The sequence below is a fragment of the Oncorhynchus keta genome, unplaced genomic scaffold (genome assembly GCF_023373465.1).
Source record: "Oncorhynchus keta strain PuntledgeMale-10-30-2019 unplaced genomic scaffold, Oket_V2 Un_contig_16762_pilon_pilon, whole genome shotgun sequence".
Taxonomy (NCBI): domain Eukaryota; kingdom Metazoa; phylum Chordata; class Actinopteri; order Salmoniformes; family Salmonidae; genus Oncorhynchus; species Oncorhynchus keta.
In genome coordinates this window covers 80,927-96,901 of record NW_026280105.1, presented here as the reverse complement: position 1 = coordinate 96,901, position 15,975 = coordinate 80,927, and the positions used below count along the sequence as shown (strand labels likewise).

Below are 15,975 nucleotides of genomic sequence, written 5' to 3'. Positions count from 1 at the left end.
CATGACTTGGTGTCTCCAGTCTAGCTACATGACTTGGTGTCTCCTGTCTAGCTTCATGACTTGGTGTCTCCTGTCTAGCTACATGACTTGGTGGTGTCTCCTGTCTAGCTACATGACTTGGTGTCTCCTGTCTAGCTTCATGACTTGGTGTCTCCAGTCTAGCTACATGACTTGGTGTCTCCAGTCTAGCTACATGACTTGGTGTCTCCAGTCTAGCTACATGACTTGGTGTCTCCAGTCTAGCTACATGACTTGGTGTCTCCAGTCTAGCTACATGACTTGGTGTCTCCAGTCTAGCTTCATGACTTGGTGTCTCCAGTCTAGCTACATGACTTGGTGTCTCCAGTCTAGCTACATGACTTGGCGGTATCTCCAGTCTAGCTACATGACTTGGCGGTATCTCCAGTCTAGCTACATGACTTGGCGGTATCTCCAGTCTAGCTACATGACTTGGTGTCTCCAGTCTAGCTACATGACTTGGTGTCTCCAGTCTAGCTACATGACTTGGTGTCTCCAGTCTAGCTACATGACTTGGTGTCTCCAGTCTAGCTACATGACTTGGTGTCTCCAGTCTAGCTACATGACTTGGCGGTATCTCCTGTCTAGCTACATGACTTGGCGGTATCTCCTGTCTAGCTACATGACTTGGCCGTATCTCCTGTCTAGCTACATGACTTGGCAGTGTGTCCAGGGATCAGGTAAAGGTTGAGGGAGATAATATAGTTTTCGAATTAATGTAATGGCCATAAACTAAGCTAAATATGTATGTGTAATGTATTAATGAATTCCTTATAAATCTCCACCTCAGAGCGACACAAATCTTCCCATGCAGCGTCATATCAGAGAGGATGGAGATGAAAACCTACTGTGTATATATAAACCTACTGTGTATATATAAACCTACTGTATGTATATATAAACCTACTGTATATATATATAAACTTACTGTGTATATATAAACCTACTGTGTATATATAAACCTACTGTATATATAAACCTACTGTATATATATATATATATAAACCTACTGTATATATATATATAAACCTACTGTGTATATATAAACCTACTGTGTATATATAAACCTACTGTGTATATATATATAAACCTACTGTATATATATATAAACCTACTGTGTATATATAAACCTACTGTATATATAAACACTGTATATATAAACCTACTGTATATATATATATATAACCTACTGTGTATATATAAACCTACTGTATATACAGTATATATAAACCTACTGTATATATATATAAACTACTGTGTATATATAAACCTACTGTATATATATATATAAACCTACTGTATATATATATATATATATAAACCTACTGTGTATATATAAACCTACTGTATATATATATATATATATACTGTGTATATATAAACATAAACTACTGTGTATATATAAACCTACTATATATATATATATATATATATATATAAAACCTACTGTGTATGTATAAACCTACTGTATATATATATATATATAAACCTACTGTGTATATATTAACCTACTGTATATATATATAAACTTACTGTGTATATATATAAACGTACTGTGTATATATAAACGTACTATATATATATATATATATATATATAAACTTACTGTGTATATATATATAAACTTACTGTGTATATATTAACCTACTGTATATATATATATAAACATACTGTGTATATATATATAAACTTACTGTGTGTATATATAAACGTACTGTGTATATATATATAAACGTACTATATATATATATAAACTTACTGTGTATATATAAACTTACTGTGTATATATCAACCTACTGTATATATATATATATATATACAAACTTACTGTGTATATATCAACCTACTGTATATATATATATAAATAAACGTACTGTGTATATATATATAAACGTACTGTGTATATATTAACCTACTGTATATATATATAAACTTACTGTGTATATATAAACTTACTGTGTATATATATATAAACGTACTGTGTATATATTTATAAACGTACTATATATATATATAAACTTACTGTGTATATATATATAAACGTACTGTGTATATATATATAAACGTACTATATATATATATATATATAAACTTACTGTGTATATATAAACTTACTGTGTATATATCAACCTACTGTATATATATATAAACTTACTGTGTATATATTAACCTACTGTATATATATATAAACTTACTGTATATATATATAAACTTACTGTGTATATATAAACTTACTGTGTATATATAAACTTACTGTATATATATATATATAAACTTACTGTGTATATATAAACTTACTGTGTATATATATATAAACGTACTGTGTATATATATATAAACGTACTATATATATATATATATATATAAACTTACTGTGTATATATAAACTTACTGTGTATATATCAACCTACTGTATATATATATAAACTTACTGTGTATATATTAACCTACTGTATATATATATAAACTTACTGTGTATATATAAACTTACTGTGTATATATAAACTTACTGTGTATATATAAACTTACTGTGTATATATATAAAACATACTGTATATATATATATAAACTTACTGTGTATATATATAAAACTTACTGTGTATATATACACTTACTGTGTATATATACACTTACTGTGTATATATAAACTTACTGTGTATATATAAACCTACTGTGTATATATAAACCTACTGTGTATATATAAACTTACTGTGTATATATAAACTTACTGTGTATATATAAACTTACTGTGTATATATAAACTTACTGTGTATATATAAACTTACTGTGTATATATATAAAACTTACTGTGTATATATATATAAAACTTACTGTGTATATATATATAAACTTACTGTGTATATATATATAAACTTACTGTGTATATATATAAACTTACTGTATATATATATAAACTTACTGTGTATATATATAAACTTACTGTGTATATATAAACTTACTGTATATATATATATATAAACTTACTGTGTATATATAAACTTACTGTATATATATATATATATAAACTTACTGTGTATATATAAACTTACTGTGTATATATAAACTTACTGTGTATATATATATATATATATATAAAACTTACTGTGTTATATATAAACTACTGTGTATATATTAACCTACTGTGTATATATTAACCTACTGTGTATATATAAACCTACTGTATATATATATATAAACTTACTGTGTATATATTAACTTACTGTGTATATATATATATAAACTTACTGTGTATATATAAACTTACTGTGTATATATAAACCTACTGTGTATATATAAACCTACTGTGTATATATAAACTTACTGTGTATATATAAACCTACTGTGTATATATATATAAACTTACTGTGTATATATAAACTTACTGTGTATATATAAACCTACTGTGTATATATAAACCTACTGTGTATATATAAACTTACTGTGTATATATAAACCTACTGTGTATATATTAACCTACTGTGTATATATATAAACGTACTGTGTATATATAAACTTACTGTGTATATATTAACCTACTGTATATATATATAAACTTACTGTGTATATATAAACCTACTGTGTATATATTAACCTACTGTGTATATATATAAACGTACTGTGTATATATAAACGTACTGTGTATATATTAACCTACTGTATGTATATATAAACTTACTGTGTATATATAAACTTACTGTGTATATATAAACTTACTGTGTATATATAAACTTACTGTGTATATATAAACTTACTGTATATATATATATATATATATATAAACTTACTGTGTATATATAAACTTACTGTGTATATATATATAAACTTACTGTGTATATATTAACCTACTGTATATATATATAAACTTACTGTGTATATATAAACTTACTGTGTATATATAAACTTACTGTGTATATATAAACTTACTGTGTATATATAAACTTACTGTATATATATATATATAAACTTACTGTGTATATATAAACTTACTGTGTGTATATATATATATATATAAACTTACTGTGTATATATAAACGTACTGTGTATATATTAACCTACTGTGTATATATAAACCTACTGTATATATATATAAAACTTACTGTGTATATATTAACTTACTGTGTATATATATATATAAACTTACTGTGTATATATAAACTTACTGTGTATATATAAACCTACTGTGTATATATAAACCTACTGTGTATATATAAACTTACTGTGTATATATAAACCTACTGTGTATATATATATATAAACTTACTGTGTATATATAAACCTACTGTGTATATATAAACCTACTGTGTATATATAAACTTACTGTGTATATATAAACTTACTGTGTATATATAAACCTACTGTGTATATATAAACCTACTGTGTATATATAAACCTACTGTGTATATATAAACTTACTGTGTATATATAAACCTACTGTGTATATATTAACCTACTGTGTATATATATAAACGTACTGTGTATATATAAACTTACTGTGTATATATTAACCTACTGTATGTATATATAAACTTACTGTGTATATATAAACCTACTGTGTATATATTAACCTACTGTGTATATATAAACTTACTGTGTATATATTAACCTACTGTATGTATATATAAACTTACTGTGTATATATAAACCTACTGTGTATATATTAACCTACTGTGTATATATATAAACGTACTGTGTATATATAAACTTACTGTGTATATATTAACCTACTGTATGTATATATAAACTTACTGTGTATATATAAACCTACTGTGTATATATACAGTCTCTCTGAGGATATTCTCTTAATGACTTCCTCCAAACGTCAGAAACATGATCCACTTCCTCTAATTGAGATGTGAAGATGCTGAATTCAAAAGCTTGAGTCTACAAACTGATTAGTAGAAGCTGTGTTTTGTATTATTTTAGCAACGTGTACAAATCATCACTATTACCATTTATGTCAAAGGGTGTAAACAAATGTCATTTTAAGATGCTTGACAGCTTTAAACCCTACAATTTGAGATGGGAGCATCTCCTATATCACCAGAAGGTACTGTATAAAGGCTCTTCAGAGAAGGGGGGTCATTCCACTTCCTGGATAAATGTTGCTATAGTAACAGTCTGTCTTCACAACCCTCTTTACTATGGAGAGGTGGTGAGGAAGGACTCTGGGATGTATATCATTTTAGTTCTGTCTGTCCTATATTTGCCTTGAGATCCCATCTTAACAAGACAGGGGATTAGAATGAGAGAGAAATTAGCATATTATTATTTTAATGAAAATAAATTAGCATATTGTTCTTTTCATTCTCGGCACCATTGGTTTCCTAGTTACTGTTGCCTGCCAGTCCTCTAATGAATGTAATTGCTGCCTTTTGATGAAAGTACTATTATCTGGATCACATTTACCATGAACAAACAGCTCTTCCCATCCTCTTCTCCCACCCCCCTCCCTCTCTAACAGGACTATGGGATCTGTCATTACGCAGAGGGGGGGGGGGGGACAAGTAGCTGTTCACAACAAGTGTCGTCCTTGAGACTCGGGGGCCGACCTCTCAAGGTCAACAGACAGATTATGTGTCCTGTGTGGGTTGTACAAAAATCCACTTCTGTTGATTTTAGGTCGACATGCATGTCTGATTTTAGGTCTACATGCGTGTCTGATTTTAGGTCTACATGCATGTCTGATTTTAGGTCTACATGCATGTCTGATTTTAGGTCGACATGCATGTCTGATTTTAGGTCTACATGCGTGTCTGAATATGTTTTCTTTTAAAATCTCCCCGACGTGGACAAGACCAAGTTCAAATCCTTTTGATGGTTAAACTCGTTCAGATCCTCTTAACATTGTCACATTAAAAACCATCTCACCAAACTATTTGTTTGGGAACTTAATATAATATATATATATCTACTAAACATACCTTCAGATATCAGCAAGTCCCAGTACATGTTGAGTTAATGAGAATAATTTGTTTGGCCACCTGCACAGATGGAGGGTGACGGTCTCTTCCAGATGTGTTGTCACTGGTTAAAACAGACACTGGAGCAGTGATTGGCCCGATGGTAACACACCTGACAGGGCAGAGTGTTGTCCCCCTGACAGGGCAGAGTGTTGTCCCCCTGACAGGGCAGAGTGTTGTCTCCCTGACAGGGCAGAGTGTTGTCTCCCTGACAGGGCAGAGTGTTGTCCTCCCCTGACAGGGCAGAGTGTTGTCCCCCTGACAGGGCAGAGTGTTGTCTCCCTGACAGGGCAGAGTGTTGTCCCCTGACAGGGCAGAGTGTTGTCCCCCTGACAGGGCAGAGTGTTGTCTCCCCTGACAGGGCAGAGTGTTGTCTCCCTGACAGGGCAGAGTGTTGTCCTCCCCTGACAGGGCAGAGTGTTGTCCTCCCCCTGACAGGGCAGAGTGTTGTCCTCCCCCTGACAGGGCAGAGTGTTGTCTCCCTGACAGGGCAGAGTGTTGTCTCCCTGACAGGGCAGAGTGTCCTCTCCTGACAGGGCAGAGTGTCCTCCCCTGACAGGGCAGAGTGTTGTCTCCCTGACAGGGCAGAGTGTTGTCTCCTGACAGGGCAGAGTGTTGTCTCCTGACAGGGCAGAGTGTTGTCTCCTGACAGGGCAGAGTGTTGTCTCCTGACAGGGCAGAGTGTTGTCTCCCTGACAGGGCAGAGTGTTGTCTCCTGACAGGGCAGAGTGTTGTCTCCCTGACAGGGCAGAGTGTCCTCCCCTGACAGTGCAGAGTGTTGTCTCCCCTGACAGGGCAGAGTGTTGTCTCCTGACAGGGCAGAGTGTTGTCCTCCCCCTGACAGGGCAGAGTGTTGTCCTCCCCCTGACAGGGCAGAGTGTTGTCCTCCCCCTGACAGGGCAGAGTGTTGTCCTCCCCTGACAGGGCAGAGTGTTGTCCTCCCCCTGACAGGGCAGAGTGTTGTCCTCCCCTGACAGGGCAGAGTGTTGTCCCCCTGACAGGGCAGAGTGTTGTCTCCCTGACAGGGCAGAGTGTTGTCTCCCTGACAGGGCAGAGTGTTGTCTCCCTGACAGGGCAGAGTGTTGTCTCCCTGACAGGGCAGAGTGTTGTCTCCCTGACAGGGCAGAGTGTTGTCTCCCTGACAGGGCAGAGTGTTGTCCCCCTGACAGGGCAGAGTGTTGTCTCCCTGACAGGGCAGAGTGTTGTCCCCTGACAGGGCAGAGTGTTCTCCCCTGACAGGGCAGAGTGTTGTCCCCTGACAGGGCAGGGTGTTGTCCCCTGACAGGGCAGAGTGTTGTCCCACTGACAGGGCAGAGTGTTGTCTCCTGACAGGGCAGAGTGTTGTCCCCCCTGACAGGGCAGAGTGTTGTCCCCCCTGACAGGGCAGAGTGTTGTCCTCCCCTGACAGGGCAGAGTGTTGTCCTCCCTGACAGGGCAGAGTGTTGTCCTCCCCTGACAGGGCAGAGTGTTGTCCCCCTGACAGGGCAGAGTGTTGTCCCCTGACAGGGCAGAGTGTTGTCCTCCCCTGACAGGGCAGAGTGTTGGACAGGGCAGAGTGTTGTCCCCTGACAGGGCAGAGTGTTGTCCCCTGACAGGGCAGACAGGGCAGAGTGTTGTCTCCCCTGACAGGGCAGAGTGTTGTCCCCCTGACAGGGCAGAGTGTTGTCCCCCCCTGACAGGGCAGAGTGTTGTCCCCCTGACAGGGCAGAGTGTTGTCTCCCTGACAGGGCAGAGTGTTGTCTCCCTGACAGGGCAGAGTGTTGTCCTCCCCTGACAGGGCAGAGTGTTGTCCTCCCCCTGACAGGGCAGAGTGTTGTCCTCCCCCTGACAGGGCAGAGTGTTGTCCTCCCCCTGACAGGGCAGAGTGTTGTCCTCCCCCTGACAGGGCAGAGTGTTGTCCTCCCCCTGACAGGGCAGAGTGTTGTCCTCCCCCTGACAGGGCAGAGTGTTGTCCTCCCCCTGACAGGGCAGAGTGTTGTCCTCCCCCTGACAGGGCAGAGTGTTGTCCTCCCCCTGACAGGGCAGAGTGTTGTCCTCCCCTGACAGGGCAGAGTGTTGTCTCCCTGACAGGGCAGAGTGTTGTCCCCCTGACAGGGCAGAGTGTTGTCTCCCTGACAGGGCAGAGTGTTGTCTCCCTGACAGGGCAGAGTGTTGTCTCCCTGACAGGGCAGAGTGTTGTCTCCCTGACAGGGCAGAGTGTTGTCTCCCTGACAGGGCAGAGTGTTGTCCCCCTGACAGGGCAGAGTGTTGTCCCCCTGACAGGGCAGAGTGTTGTCTCCCTGACAGGGCAGAGTGTTGTCTCCCTGACAGGGCAGAGTGTTGTCCCCCTGACAGGGCAGAGTGTTGTCCCCCTGACAGGGCAGAGTGTGTCCCCTGACAGGGCAGAGTGTTGTCCCCCCTGACAGGGCAGAGTGTCCCCCTGACAGGGCAGAGTGTCGTCCCCTGACAGGGCAGAGTGTCGTCCCCTGACAGGGCAGAGTGTCGTCCCCTGACAGGGCAGAGTGTCCTCCCCTGACAGGGCAGAGTGTCGTCCCCCCTGACAGGGCAGAGTGTCGTCCCCCCTGACAGGGCAGAGTGTCCCCCCTGACCCCCGACAGGGCAGAGTGTTGTCCTCCCCCCTGACAGGGCAGAGTGTCGTCCCCTGACAGGGCAGAGTGTCGTCCCCTGACAGGGCAGAGTGTCGTCCCCCTGACAGGGCAGAGTGTCCCCCCTGACAGGGCAGAGTGTTGTCTCCCCTGACAGGGCAGAGTGTCGTCTCCCCGACAGGGCAGAGTGTTGTCCCCCCGACAGGGCAGAGTGTTGTCCTCCCCTGACAGGGCAGAGTGTTGTCTCCCTGACACATGGTTAGAATAAGGTTGATTTGGGCTAATGATTGGGCTAATGATTGGGCTAATGATTGGGCTAATGATTGGGCTAATGATTGGGCTAATGATTGGGCTAATGATTGGGCTAATGATTGGGCTAATGATTGGGTTAATGATTGGGTTAATGATTGGGCTAATGATGGGCTAATGATTGGGCTAATGATTGGGCTAATGATTGGGTTAATGATTGGGTTAATGATTGGGCTAATGATGGGCTAATGATGGGCTAATGATTGGGCTAATGATTGGGCTAATGATGGGCTAATGATTGGGTTAATGATTGCCTACAGGACTTCCTCTCTGCAAATCAGATTATATTCTGAGTGAAACTTCTGTTGTTGCATGACGTAGTATACACAAGTATTTTAGTTTGTTTGTTCATACCAGACGTTTGGCTTCATTTAAAGTGTGATAAAACTCACTAAACAAATCACTCGTTAATAAATGTATTTCCATATCTGATATATTTGACTTGAAAGACAAATAAAAATAAAAAGTTTTTTTTTTTTTTTTTTGCTGGAATATAAAAAAGTGCACCTTATTGTCATCATTCAGACAGCATGTGGCACCAACAGGTGATAATGCAGGTAAAAGCACCCCATTTAGTGTTTAATTAACTGTCAGTCAGCCCCCCATTCACCCCATCAACAATGACTGGACAGTTTCACCCTATTCATGTTGTACATGCACTGCTCATGAGTAGACCTGTCATTACAACCAATTAGGACATGAGTTTATATATATGTATATAAATATGCCATGTATGTATGATATATATATATATGCCATTTAGCAGACGCTTTTATCCAAAGCGACTTACAGTCATGTGTGCATACATTCTACGTATGGGTGGTCCCGGGAATCGAACCCACTACCCTGGCGTTACAAGCGCCATGCTCTACCAACTGAGCTACAGAAGGACCACCAGTTTACTTATTAAGTGCCTGTTTGACAGTAAGTAATTGTTAGTAACGTCTGAGTGCATTACCCATCTACTTCCATTGTGCTTTCTAATTGGACTTCATGGCCGAAAACACGCCCATCCTATTCAGCCTGGAGGAGGAGGGGGGGCGGGGTCACACAGTCTGGGTGGACTTGTCGGTCAGTGCAAAAATAGATCCTTGGGACGTTCCTACCCTCAACCCTATACTTAAGCCCAACCCTAAACCCTATACTTAAGCCCAACCTTAACCATTTTAAATGTCAATAGGGGATGTCCCAAGGATCCCGCCTAGCAGGCCGACCCTGCCTACTACCCTGCTCCTGTCCCCTCCCTCCCTTCCTCTGCACTTCTCTTCTCCCCCGTAGGCCTACCCTACCTATTCTTGTCCTCCTATCCCCTCCCTTCCACTGCGCTCCAGTTTCATCTCAAATCCCATTTGCCATTGTAGCCTACATGCCCAATCGCCCAGGACTGCGCGCATTTAACAGTTTTATGTAATCGTTAGTAGAATGCGGTGCAAGTCTGACGCATTGATCATTGTGCCATTTATCATTGCTGCGATCATTCCAGGACAGACCTGCCTCAAGATTTATGCTACATTTTACATTTAAATTCGAGTCATTTAGCAGATGCGCTTATCCAGAGTGATTTACAGAAGTGAGTGCATACAATTTCGCACTTAAAAAAAATAAAAAATAATAATCTTTATTCTCAAAGCATAAAAAAAAAATAGGCCTATGTTTTACTGAAACGCCACGTTTGGGTAACCGGAATAAAGCAAAAATATCTTCAACTGTTTCTCTTGACGTTTGTTTGCTGTGAGTCATTCAAATGGACAATAAACATTCACAAGCGAAGGCAGAGACGGAACAGGAGACCCGTCCGCCCGCTAAAGACTCACCTTTCTCTATCAAGAACCTGCTCAACTTCGACAGTAAACCTTCCAAACCGAAGACGCTGCTTGCCACCACCAAAGGACTACTGGAAGGAGGTTTCTCTCTCTCCCGGATCGGTGATTTAACTTTTCCTAGTTTTGACATCCCAGCCCAGAGATTTGGATTATCGGCGCACTATTTGGAACGACCGTCGGCGTGGTGGTATCCCTACGCGCTTGGCACATCCGGACAACATCTATACAGGACCGGAGGTAGATTACTACCATACATTCAATCGGTTCTGATTATACATTTAGCTCATTAGAATACCTCAAATAATGTTTTGGTTGTAACGGATTAAATAAGACTACAACATATTTTTAAATCAATTATGCTGCTATAATACTTGCTATTCGCAATACTCCTCAGTTGGAATAATAGTCACACTAATGATTAGTAAATGTTTAAAATATATATATATTTCACCTTTACTTAACCAGGTAGGCTAGTTGAGAAGAAGTTCTCATTTGCAACTGCGACCTGGCCAAGATAAAGCAAAGCAGTGCGACACATACAACAACACAGAGTTACATATGTATGTATAGTTGAACTATGTCTTAAGTAACCTTCATATTGTCATGAATCTTCAGTCGAATATTGCAAAATGTCCCACAACAATTAGGCCTCCTGCCTCAATTTGACTCACCGGGCGATTCGGGTCCTTTTAAGAAAATGTACTTGGATGAGTATAATCAAATTGTTAACTATAGTGGTTTTAAAAAAAAAAAGTAATTTATGTTTATTTTATGGTTGCATTAATGTTTTCCCTGATTGATAAACATTGTCGTTTATTTCGTTTAGGGTTTGAGAAGGCCGTCGTGAGAGACACACCATCAACAGGCGGGGACCGAGACACACCGGAGCTGCTGCGAAAATCACCCGACCAAGACGACCAAGAGGACGACAAAAACAAAAGTACTGATGATGTCGTTCTGGAGCAGAGTGATGGGGATGAACCAAAGAAGGAAGTAGAGTTGGTGAATGACTGGAGGAAAATTAAAGACGAGAACTCGGATAAAAAAACGTGTCGGAAAAAGAAAACGCGGACAGTCTTTTCAAGGAGTCAGGTGTTTCGGTTGGAGTCAACGTTCGATATGAAACGGTACCTCAGTAGCTCGGAACGGGCAGGTCTGGCGGCATCCCTACACCTCACAGAGACCCAGGTGAAAATCTGGTTCCAGAACAGAAGGAACAAGTGGAAACGACAGTTGGCCGCGGAACTCGAAGCGGCCAATCTGAGCCACGCCGCGGCCCAGAGGATAGTCCGCGTTCCCATATTGTACCACGACAACACCGGCTCGGAAACGGGCAGCGCTGGGAACGTGTCAGTCAGTCAGTCCCTACTAACGTTCCCTCATCAAATGTACTATTCACATCCACTAGTCACATCCGTGCCGCTGTGAGACCAGTTTGAGAGACTCATTTATTGTGTTGATATTTCTGTATTGTAATTTATGTATTACAAACATTATTAGGCCTATTTTTAATTTATTTTTAATCTATGATAATAGTTGGTGTTGGATAAAAGGCTTTGTATATTGTACAGGTCTATTATGACAAATGTTGTATTTATTATAATTATTATTATTTTGTATTCCCGTGTCCAAAACTGAAATATTTCCTCCTAATCAAATACTTTCATATTAAATCGTTGTGCGTCCAAAGTAATCTGAACATTTGGTATTGATATCGCTTTAATTTAACTGATGGATTTTATATGTTTTTAAACAGGGTGGAAACGTATAGGTCTGTGTCTCCATGTAGCCTACGACATTTTACAATCAATTACATCGATGTTTTGTATGAGCAATTAGAACAAATCCTAAGTAAAAGTTAATATTTCATCAAGTATAGCCGTTTATGTGTAATAGTTATATAGTTCCACTGTTCGCTTCACGTACACGGTATAATGGCTCACAGCTGAAAAATACCTATATCGTTTTATAGCGCAAAACAGTGAGGACAAATCATATGTTCTGAAGTATGGAAAATCATAGGCTATCCGTCTCACAATGTTATCGCAGACTTTTACTTGCTGTCAACGCGAAATGTAATTTAACAAAAAACAAAAAAAAGAGTTTCACCAAATGGCCAAAACATGGAGATTTTATTTTATTTTTTTATTTGTTACATTGCTGAATAAATCGTGAAATACGTTCCCGACTACACCGAGTGTATTTAGAAACATACATACATGTTTTTCATCTATACCTTTAATAAAACGTGGGACTTATACGTTGAATGTGTGTTTCGTATCAAACATAGTATGTCCAGTCCTTACATTTAGATTACATTTTAGAGTTAAACATAGCGCTCCTTTGGCGAAACATTTTATGTGTCATTCATTTTAAGGTATTTGGAATTCATCAATACAATTCTGAAGGCTTTAACTTATAGACAACAAAAGCATAGCACGCATTTTAATTATTAATATAATATAATAGATGTTTAGCTAATTATAAGTCTCTATTGTCAGTGGATGACTCATCCCAGAGATATCCTACTGGGCACATACGTCTATTCCTCGTTGGTTCAACGTAATGTCGTTGAAATGGCGTGGAAACAACGTTGATTCAGCCAGTGTGCTCAGTGGGATATGACTCTGGACAAAACAATAAATGATGTCAACATTACTGATATCAAAACACATATTTCAATATTTTTTTGAATTTGGCCCATAGGCTATACATAGATAGGACTAAAGATTAAGAGATGTCTTCACAAAATTAAATTCCATTTAATTTATTCTGGTATTTTCAAGAACAGAATGGTGAAATCGCCAAAGGCCAATTTTCAGACAGAAACTAGGCGCACATTGGCCTTTCCGAATCCGTCTGAGAGGATTAAGGCTTGGTTTCACATCTCTGTACGGAATAAATACAACGAAATCAGCTCACTAATTTGTAACAAACAATAATTAATCTCCAATTGGTGTCTATAATACAGCACGGAATAGTGGAAATTCAAAATAGAGCTATATGTCTACAACATTTGATCTTGAAGGGCATTTTCATGTGTAATATTCAAATATTGACTGTGGAACGTCAGGTGTGCATAGCATTAATTTGTTGCAGACTGAGTTGGGTTGGGGAGCGCTTTGGTGCGTGTGTCTCAGCTCCAGCACGGTTTAAAATGACCGGGTCTCTTCCCAGCTTGTGATTGGTCCATGACAATCCTACCTACGCGCAAACAAAGTAACTGAACGTTGTATGGGAGTGATGGTACTCGGGGAATTCAGACATAACTTTGCAGAAGGAGAACAAACCCGCTTCTGAAAGAATATCCAACGGGTTCCACATTTATTGCCTGAAGTTAAAGGTTCTAAATGTTTATCAGAATGAAGAAATCTGAAGACGGTGGCAGTAAAGTATCATTTACCTCAGTTTCCAATTTTACTATTCAGTCAATTCTTGGAACTGTGTCCGAGGACGCGCACAAGGACAGTTGTAATTCTGTTTCCGACGCGGGGCTGCTGCAGAGACAACGCATGCGCTCCGTGTCTTCAGAAGGATTCAGCGGCGGGGAGGATTCTACAGACTTCTACCCTTTACCTGGAGGAAAGAACCCACGCGATGACCTCAACGATCTCACACTTTCTTGTCTAAGTAAGTGAAAATGCTTTATAAATTGTGTTTTATTTTTTTGGGTAGCCTACTTGATTGTTATTCTGATAACAATGACACATTATATTAAACCTATAACTATTATTATTACTATTGAACGATGTGATGATAAAGAATGACAGACTACAGCAATGGTTTTATTTCTTTGTTTATTACAAGTCTAATTCGAGATTTTTCGGCTACTGCTAAAAATATTATTTTAAACTGCTTGATGGACGAATATAAAGTTTCATGATTTATTTTAAATGATGCTGTGTTTTTTTTAACACAATAACAAGATAGCCACGTTTGTTTAGAATAAACATTTGGATTGATTACCGTGCTTGCACTATTTTATAGGTGACAAAAACAGACTAATTCTGGGGCAAGAGATGGTGAAGAGACATCAACTTTTTCATGATTATAAAGAAGGTGACCAGAGATACTACAACCAAACATCACCTGCTATTTCAGAAGAAAAGGGTCATATTGACGACGACGAAACATCCAACTCATCAAGGAAGAAGTCTCGGACCGTATTCTCGCGGAGTCAAGTTTACCAACTAGAATCGACGTTTGACCTGAAACGTTACCTTAGCAGTACAGAACGAGCTAGTCTCGCCTCCAGTCTCCAGTTGACAGAGATACAGGTGAAAACTTGGTTCCAGAATCGGAGGAACAAGTGGAAACGTCTGCTTTCTGCGGAGATAGAAGCGGTGAACATGGCTCACGCGTCATCCGCACAAACTCTGGTCGGGATGCCGTTCTTCTTCAAAGAGAATTTCCGGCTACGGATTCCTGTCCCTGGATCAATGACTTTCCCTACACCTCTATGTTATCCCGGGAGCAACATGCAAGCTTTACCTTTGTACAATTTTTATAATAAAATTGAATAGAATGATTGCCAGATTGTAATTTAATAAATTAGACTACAAAAAGCAAACTATTTATATTGCCATTATTAGGCTGTGCCATAGGCCTATTTTATTACAACACACCGAATCATAAATAACCTTACAAAACAATGTCTACATATCCTTCCACTGCCTCCCAGTGTATTTTCCTCTCTAGATTCTTTAAAAAAACGTTCTGGGTCGAAACAAAAAGGGTTATATTGCTTGCTTCATATACTGTAAGGCACCCCCGCATGAGTTCTTCTTCCAAAATCGGTTCCATATAGAACCCTTGGGTTCCATGTAGTGTTCTATATGGGATTCCATACAGGGTTCTGGAACCAATTTCGGTTCTGTATAAAACCTTAAGCGGTGCCATATATGAAGCAAGCATATATGCCTCTATCAGAACCTATTTTCCTCAAATAAGGTTATACCGGTAGGTCACGTCATTCAGTCCCGTCCTATCAGGAAACAATACAGTTTTTATGAGTAACAAATTTCATAACAAAAGTCGCAAACGTGAGAAAATGTTACATTGAAAATGTGTGTGTGGGCCATTTCATGCTGAATGATTTACCTGAAGCACGAAAAATGTCCCGAACGGGCTGATGCAAACATTAAATGCCGGTAAATTTGTATAAATGCCGACAGAAAATGTGTTCATTCGACATGGTGGGATCTTTTTGTGTCGGTAAAATTAATTATGATGAGAAATAGCGGTGGAAATGCCTTTGTGCGCAAATATTGATATAATAAA

General features: G+C 38.9%; 2 protein-coding genes across 2 annotated transcripts; both read left to right on the top strand.

Moving 5' to 3' along the window:
• Positions 1-10,513: 10,513 nt before the first annotated feature.
• LOC118379712 (homeobox protein HMX3-like) lies at positions 10,514-12,123 on the top strand. The gene is made up of 2 exons (XM_052503071.1): positions 10,514-10,932; positions 11,522-12,123. The coding sequence occupies exons 1-2, from the start codon at positions 10,617-10,619 to the stop codon at positions 12,121-12,123; spliced, it is 918 nt and encodes a 305-aa protein (XP_052359031.1). The 5' UTR covers positions 10,514-10,616.
• Positions 12,124-12,132: 9 nt separating this feature from the next.
• On the top strand, positions 12,133-15,380 carry LOC118379710 (homeobox protein HMX2-like). Its single transcript, XM_035766732.2, has 2 exons — positions 12,133-14,325; positions 14,683-15,380. The coding sequence occupies exons 1-2, from the start codon at positions 14,046-14,048 to the stop codon at positions 15,216-15,218; spliced, it is 816 nt and encodes a 271-aa protein (XP_035622625.1). The 5' UTR covers positions 12,133-14,045; the 3' UTR covers positions 15,219-15,380.
• Positions 15,381-15,975: the final 595 nt, after the last annotated feature.

What these genes read in the sequence shown, in the direction of transcription:
- LOC118379712 (XM_052503071.1), top strand. Translation starts at nt 10,617, where the DNA reads ATGGACAATAAACATTCACAAGCGAAGGCAGAGACGGAACAGGAGACC. An exon ending in ACATCTATACAGGACCGGAG is followed by an intron (nt 10,933 to 11,521) that starts GTAGATTACTAC and finishes TATTTCGTTTAG; the next exon opens with GGTTTGAGAAGGCCGTCGTG.
- LOC118379710 (XM_035766732.2), top strand. Translation starts at nt 14,046, where the DNA reads ATGTTTATCAGAATGAAGAAATCTGAAGACGGTGGCAGTAAAGTATCA. An exon ending in TCTCACACTTTCTTGTCTAA is followed by an intron (nt 14,326 to 14,682) that starts GTAAGTGAAAAT and finishes ACTATTTTATAG; the next exon opens with GTGACAAAAACAGACTAATT.